This window comes from Callospermophilus lateralis, chromosome 12 (genome assembly GCF_048772815.1).
Source record: "Callospermophilus lateralis isolate mCalLat2 chromosome 12, mCalLat2.hap1, whole genome shotgun sequence".
Taxonomy (NCBI): Eukaryota; Metazoa; Chordata; class Mammalia; order Rodentia; family Sciuridae; genus Callospermophilus; species Callospermophilus lateralis.
In genome coordinates, this window is record NC_135316.1 from 86,972,607 (window position 1) to 86,980,411 (window position 7,805).

The 7,805-nt window shown below is 51.3% G+C and overlaps 1 protein-coding gene across 2 annotated transcripts in view; it reads left to right on the plus strand.

The window, feature by feature from the left end:
- The window catches only part of Slc7a1 (solute carrier family 7 member 1), a 74,220-nt gene extending 66,415 nt beyond the window's left edge, over positions 1–7,805 (plus strand). Inside the window, exons 10-13 of one of the 2 annotated variants that reach the window (XM_076872349.1) lie at positions 58–275; positions 555–721; positions 1,212–1,320; positions 2,789–7,805. In XM_076872349.1, the coding sequence (XP_076728464.1) occupies positions 58–275; positions 555–721; positions 1,212–1,320; positions 2,789–2,892 (598 nt within the window). In that variant the 3' untranslated portion in view covers positions 2,893–7,805. Of the gene's footprint in view, positions 1–57; positions 276–554; positions 722–1,211; positions 1,321–2,788 lie in introns of those variants that run through there. The other variant, XM_076872350.1, reaches the window with a different exon arrangement.

The window sequence follows — 7,805 nt, forward strand, 5'->3', positions numbered from 1 at the left end:
TTCCTTCCCTTAATGAAAGCAGATGACAGTGGTCATGCCCCATGCATCTCTTCCCAGATATCAGCCAGAACAGCCGAACCTGGTGTACCAGATGGCCAGAACCAGTGATGAGCTAGATCAAGTCGACCAGAATGAACTGGTGAGCACCAGTGATTCCCAGACAGGCTTTTTACCAGAAGCAGAGAAGTTTTCTTTGAAAGCTATACTGTCACCCAAAAACATGGAGCCTTCCAAGTTGTCTGGGCTAGTTGTGAACATTTCAGCCAGCCTCATAGGTAAGAGCTTGCCTCTTCCCTGTAAGGGGTATGGGGTCTTGCTTGTTGGCACTGTAGGGTTTCTTGTCAATGGGGATGGGGTGGCGGGGGGGACGTTGCTGGAGAAGACGAATATCTGGTTTGCTAACAGACTGTGACATAAATTTTTCTGTCCAAATTGTAATTGATTCCACAGAAATGAAGTTCCCTCTGGACAGGTTTTTGGGGAGAACTGAGGGTACCTGTAGGAACTTGAGAGCTGGTTGAGCTGTACCCCTCTTTTTTTTCTCTCCCTCTCAGCAATTCTTATCATCATATTGTGCCTGGTGGCCGTGCTTGGAAGAGAGGCTCTGGGCAATGGGGAGCTGTGGGCAATCTTTCTGGTCACGGGATCTATCCTCCTCTGTGCACTGGTCACGGGCATCATCTGGAGGCAGTCCGAAAGCAAAACCAAGCTCTCGTTCAAGGTGAGCACCTCAGCTTAATAGACCTGTGGGGAATCTCCTGGGAGATCTGAGACCTGGTCCTGCCGGGAGGCTGTTCCAGACCTTGGTGCTCCAGAGGTGCTCGGGCCAGCTGTCCTTGGGAAATGGGGCAGGGACCCTTAGGACACAGAGGGTGTCTGCTGAGTAAAGCCGTGACTCTCGGGTGGTGGGGTGCACCTCGTCCACGGGGACTTATTGTAAATGTCTGTCTCGGTGGATTACATGTCATTTCCAAGCTTCTGCATTTTTAGATTATACGAATCATAAAATAGTTCTACCTTAGAGATGAAGTGGAGAATAATGAGAGGAAAATTAGAAAGAAGTTCACTTTGGCAATTAGTGGCTTGGAATCCAATTCCACCTACTGGGATTTGCCGGTGGACGTGTCCGTGTGAGCTGGAGGAGGTATGGGGATGTGCATTGCAATCATGGGCCACCCTCTGTGATCTGACACCGCCCTTTGTCTCTGCAGGTCCCCTTCTTGCCGGTGCTTCCTGTCCTGAGCATTTTTGTGAATATCTATCTCATGATGCAGCTGGACCAGGGCACGTGGGTCCGGTTTGCTGTGTGGATGCTCATAGGTATGTTAGGTCAGGGGTTTTTCCACCTTCTCCTGGGGCCTCCCCCTGCCCTCAGGCCTGTGAGGGCTGTTCATTGGTCTTGCCTGCTGCTTGGCTGGATGGTTAATGCCTTAGACCCTCCTTCGTTCCGGATTTCATAACACAAGGAAACACGTCATCAACTCTTTTCTCTAAAACAATGTTAGGCCCCCCTGGTACGTGGTGGGTTCTCCCCTCCCTTTTAGATACTTTTCAAGGTAAGAGTCTATTGCCCAAGCTGGTTACCTCGTTAGGCTGGGGCTGGATGTTACTAAGTACCAGGCTCGCAGTATTGGTGGTAAGATACCTGTTCCTCCATTCGGAGAATCTGGACTGTGCCTTCTGCAGCCTGGCCTGCACTGGGTCTGTGTGGTTCTGTAGACCCTGGCAGGCATGGGACCACCGACTGATGATAGTGTCTTCCTCACGGAAGGACAGCACTTCAGAGCCCGGGGAAGGTATTGCCAGGGCCGGGAGGCTCTTGACAGGACGCATTCTCTTGTTCCTGACATGTGACGACCAGGGGTGCCTGGTCTGGGGGTCTGCTGCCTGGGTGTCAGTGAACCCTCTCTGGGGCTGTGTCCCACTCCCTGTGGGCCTCTGACCCCTGGCCCTGGAGGGGCTCTACCTGGGTCTCTCCTCAGTGTCTGAGTCCTCACGCTGATGCCCAGGAGCCCCTCCTTGACCTTTGCCCTGAGGGCTGTGTCCTTGCCAAGACTGTCAGCCCTGGGTTCAGGTGCTTCAGCAAGATGGCTGCTACCTCTTGGTGTCCCAGGGCTCCCCAGCGGCACTTTTTCTCAAGGACATATACTCCTCTTTAGGTGAAGGGACAGGTCCTCCTCTGCAGTCTCGCCTGTGAGATCAGACTCTATAGCACTCGTTAAAACAGCTGCTTTTCGCCCACTGTGGCCACTTGCTGCTGGTGGTGAGGAGCGCCTCTTCCCACCACCCCTGTAGAAGTCCCTGTGAGGTCATTTCCTGAGCTTCTTCCCATGTGTCAACTGCACTAGGTGGCCCTGGGGCCGCTGGCCAGTCCCTGGGCGAGGGGTTAGAAGCCTAGGCTGCAGGCCCCACTAACACCTTTGGAGTCCCGGATGCTGGCTTTTCAGGTTGAGCAGGTCCCCTCACCTGCAGTGGGATAGGCAGAAAGCCAGGAACCTGCCCCAAATCCCACCTTCGTCAGGAGCAGTAGGGGTTAAGCTGGGCCCTGAGGCTCTCCCTGGCCTTACCCCCAGCTGCTCAGAAAGGGGCAGCGTGAGGACGCCTGGAAGGATGTGGGTAGCTCTGCATAGGAGAAGTAAGTCGATGACCTTGGCCGACCTTATTTACGTGCCCAGTTTGTGCAGATGGAGAAGTCGGCGCCCGGGCGGCCCTCTGCACCTGAGCCCCCGTGTGTGCCGGGCAGCCCCGCCCACCCTGCTCACGCCTCTGCTCTGCTTTTGGCCCACAGGCTTCATCATCTACTTCGGCTATGGGCTGTGGCACAGCGAGGAGGCGTCCCTGGGCACTGACCAGGCAAAGACTCCCGATGGCAATTTGAACCAGTGCAAGTGACATGCAGCCGCGCTGGCCAGAGCTGTGGCAGCCCCGAGGGATGTCTGCAGAGGACTGGGCAGCACCTCACTCTCCACCAGTATAATAGGAACCACCCTCGTCCGCGACACCCCCAGTGCCACCAAAGGTGCAACTAACCGTATTGCAGCCGCAGCCAGCGCCTGAGGCCCCGGTCTCCTCCAGACAGTTCCCTGGCAGGGCCACCTGGCTGTGGCTGGCCGTATATCTCCTTACTTCCCTCTGAACAAAGAAAACAGCCCCTCTCCTCCCCAGCCAGCTGTGCTGCTGTGGCCCCCGGCAGAGGGGAGGTCACCTGGGCTCCCTCCCTGGGGCTGCTCTGGTATTGCAAGCATACATACTCCAGACCTCCAGTAGCCATTTCCCCCTCAGCCCCAAACAGCCGGCCATAGATGCGAGATGAGTACCACAAAACAGTGTGTCCCCAGCAGTGCCATCCCAGAGCCGAGTGACAGCAATTCACTAAAATAACAGGGCTGTTTGACTTCCCTTGCTCCTGCCCTCTGAGTTGCTTCCAGATGGGGTGTTAGGACTGGGCCTCTCCCCATAGTGCCCTCCGAGCAGGTTGGCTTTGACACCCCGTCACAGACCCAGCCCACCATGGGGGAGCAGGACCGAGGGCAGGCGGTTCATCCTAGGCACAGAAGACGAGAGGCTTCTGGTGCGAACAAAGGCCCTGGGGTCAGGGGAGGGCTGGCTGTCTCGTGCATGCCCATAGACCAGGGGACCTTCTCCAGTCCCGTTCCTGGAGGTGCTCTGGTGTCTGTCCTGCTGGCCATGTGTCCTGAGTAACTGGAACACTGTGTTTGTGTAGGACTGGCCCCAGAAGAGTTTCACACTCTGGGGTCTTTTCCATTCACTAAGTCTTGCCCTCTGGTGGCTTGCGCACCACTCTTTTGGATCTTATAAGGTTCTCAAAACAGGTGGCAGCTCGGTCTGCGGTTGTGACCCTTCTGCCCCCTGACATGGTCTGTTTGGCTTCTGATGTGTAAGGAAATTGAATCCTCCTGTTGGTTGTGAATCACTCCACCAAATTAAGTTGGGGCTTAACATTAACTTGGAAAATGGCCAAACAATGACTGCGAGCCGCTGGCCTGTGGGTCGGGGTGTGTGGTCCACAAGGAGGCAACTTGGAGTCCTGTTGCTCTTGTGTATCTGTGGTCCAGATGCTGCAGCTTTCCAGACCGTTGAGGTCCAGCGGAGACCTCCGTGTCCTTCTGTGACTCCTGTCTACACCCGGCACTCTGTCCCCTCCTGTAGCTGGGGTGGGACCCAGGACCAACACCATTTCACACACTCCTTGTAGATGCAGGGAAGAGGAATGCTGATGGAACCTCACTCCATTTAAAGTACCACCGGAGCCCACAGGGAGGGTGAGAGAGAGCCGCATTTTAGACACCACAGAGAAAGAGCTGCTGCTTTTAAAGCTTAGATTCCTGTTTCTTTCCTGCCTGAGCATCGATGCAAATCTGGTGGGAAGAAACTTGGTTGATTGATGGCTCTTGTCTTTTCCCCTCTGTTCCAGGAGGTTCTTAGAGAGATGTGAGCATTAGTGAAACTGGCCTGGGGCTGTGGCTCAGTGGCAGAGCTCTTGCCTAGCATGGGCGAGGCCCTGGGTTTGATCCCCAGCACCACAGAATAAAAATAAAGCAGCTAAAAGACCAGGTCAGCCCATGGAGGGTGGCCCATGGCCAAGAACTAGGTAATTATGCCCAGTTCTGACCACTTGCTGGAAGCTTTATTCCAAATTGCATCTGTGAATGTCCCAGAGGGCGTATCCTAAGACCCCAAGGGTTGGATTTCCAAAGAAAGGTATTTAAATTTATGTAGATTGGTGCTGTAAAATATTTTCATAAACATTAACTTATTTTGTTGGGGGTTTTAGTTGTCTGTTGTCTTCTTATGACCTATTAGGTTTGTTTGCCTGATTTTTTTTATTCCTATTATTTTTTCTGGATAGGCAAAGAGAACTTGAGGGAATGAGGGTGAGCAATGAGGTGGTGGGGAGAGAGCATTCTGTTTCTTTAACTTTCTTTCTGGCTGAAATTTTTGTGCAAGCAGCGCTTGATGGTCTGTATACAAGTTGATGTGTCGGCCTGTATCAGTCATCAGTCTGCACGGTGGAAAGGGGTGTTTGGGGGTTTGACCACAGTCAAACAGTCTCCCATCATGGGAACATGATGACAACCACAGATCTGCCCTCCTTTCCTCAGTCAGATGCTTACTGTGCAACGCAGAAGCTCACAGGGGTCGGGGGTGGGGGACATGGTGCCCCTGTACCCTCCCTTGTTAGAGGAAAAAACTTCAGAGAGCACACATAAGGTAACTTGCATGAAGAGTTCACTGCTTTTATTAAAGATTGTGTGCATTTGTCAGGGGGCTTTTCTGTGTAATAGGGGCAGTGGTACATGGAATGGTATTTGGGGTGAGCCTCTCAATTTTAATAAGCCTTTTCTTACCACATCCCTCATTCCTTCCCCAGAAATAAAAACACAGGCAAAAAAAAAAAAGAAAGAAAGAAAAAAGAAAGAATAGTTTCACATCTCTTAACTCCTTGTGCAAATAAGAATATCATTCCCAGTTTCAGGACTTGGGTGGTATTTTCCTACGTAGTCAGGATGTGCGAACCTTCTGAAGATGCACACATCCTGCGGAATGCCCTGTCTTCTCTTATTGTGCACCAGGCCCAGATACTCAGATTAGAAAGACTCATTTTCAGTGAGTAAGCACCCTCTCTCCCGCCAGGCTCAAATTTAGGAAGAAGCCAATAGTAGGAACCCCCAGGAGCTCTGCTGAAGAATAGGGGTGATAGATGTCTCCTGAGCAGCAGCGGGGGACCCCAGTGACGGGCTGGGACGAGAGCTGCCTTCCGGGTGGCACTCCCATCATCCCCGTCCACGCCCGTCAGGTGGACTTTTGTGCATTGGACACATGGTTTCAATCCAAGAGGGAAAACTGTATACTCCTCTTTCCTGGGCCATCTCAGAAGACTGTTAAACTCATACTGTTTTCAGAATTGTTCAAATCTTCCCCCATTTGGATTTTGGTTTTGCAAATGCAAAAACTCCATTGAATCCCTTATCTCTATCTGGCAATCAGCCACCTTGTTCCAAGTGCTGAGGCAGTGTTTAGCCCCACATGTCACTCCCCTGCCTGTTGCCGGAAGTGACTGCAGGACGAGGGGTCTCTGGGATTCTGCACCCATCCTTCCTGATCAAGGCTCTGGAGCGCCCCCTCCTGCACCTTTGGTGTGGCTGCGTGCACATCTGGAGGAGACCCTTGGCCGCCCTGCACTTTGCTGCACTTCAAGCAGGATACTGGGAGACTTGTGAGGGGCCTGCTCCCCCCTCCCCGCTGACACTGAGCAGGCATTCTGAATTAGCTGTAGGCTCTCGCCCAGCACGGTGAGCCTTGGACAGCTGTGAGTACTGGACAGGAGGCCGGGTTCCATGTGTGGACATGCCCTGCACAGACCCCACCCAGCCTTTCTTAGGCATTGCTGGACATACTGGGCTCACTGCAGGAGCGTTCCTGGCTCCCCGCTGGGACCCACCTTTTTGATTTGAATGTGCCCTGTTCACTGACACTCTTTTCTTGCTAATAGGAGCTGTCGGTTAAGTTCTGTTGGCACCCAAGTGCCGGGGCGCCTGTCCTCGGTGTTGATGGACGGGTGGAGCACCACTAGGTCCACCCTCTAGTGGGTTCCTGCACTCCCAGGACAGGGGAATTACTGGGCAGAGGATGTGTGATGCGTGTGCAAAACTTACGGAGTTCAAGTTCAGACGGAACTGAGTATCTGTTGTGTATAATTGTGTAAAATTCAAACCCTATCTGTTTGCCATGGTCATGAGTATTCTATGTGAGGCTCCCAGGGGAGAAGTACATTTGTCAGACTTTTGGGGGATCAAGAAATGCTTCATTGATGCGATGGTGCCAGATGCTGCACTCCAAGTGACATTGTGGTTATGGTGCCTAATGGATTCTCAAGGCAAAAATAAGTCACCTGGCTTTCATCTTCATCACTCTTAATCCAGAGCCTTTTGGTGCCCATTGCTTCATTGAGCCACAGGCTCTCTTCCCAGAGGGACCTGGTGGGGCCAAAGCGCTCTAGGCACAGTTCCCAAGGAGCCCTCCAGGATCGTCCTGTTACCAGTTGAACTGCCTGCCGGCCAGAAACCCATGTGAGACCGAGACCTTGTCCAAGAGGATGTTCTCAGAGTATAATGTGCCAGCAGGGTCAGGAAGCGGGGGTGGGGAGATGCATTCAGACTTTGTTAATTGATTAACAAGGTATATGGTTTCATGTTTCTCGATGACAAACTTTTTCAGTTTGGGGACTTATTTTCCCATTTGAGAAGTTATAATATATATTTAAGATATGTTTCCTGCTTCCGTTGTGCCTTTCAGCTTCAGTGGGTTTAAGGATCACAAAAGGGTCATGATACTAATGAGGGTTGGTTTATTATCAAACCTGAATAGCTGTGGTTTCTCCAGGAAGTTTTTTTCTTCTACTGAATATGGAGCCATTACAAAAGAGTTGTGTGTTTTTTATTATGTAAATTGTATGATATTTTTTTGCTCGTTTGATGTTCTATTTTTCTAATAGTTTTCTTATAGTTTCTTATAATGGTGATACTAGATTTAGATTCTGATGCAAACTGTAAATCAGGTTGGTCTCTGCTGGGCCCCTCCTGTTTTCTTATTATATTTTATTTTATTTTAAGGACAAGCGCAGGTGTCATCCATCACCTTAAAAAAAAAATGTGAAACTGCTCTGTTTCTCTTTTTGCTGACTACACTGTACATTGACTAACTTCCTACCATACTTTATGTTGTAAAATCAAACTATTTTGTGGTACATTATCTCATGCTTCTGCAAAATCTAATAAATTCTG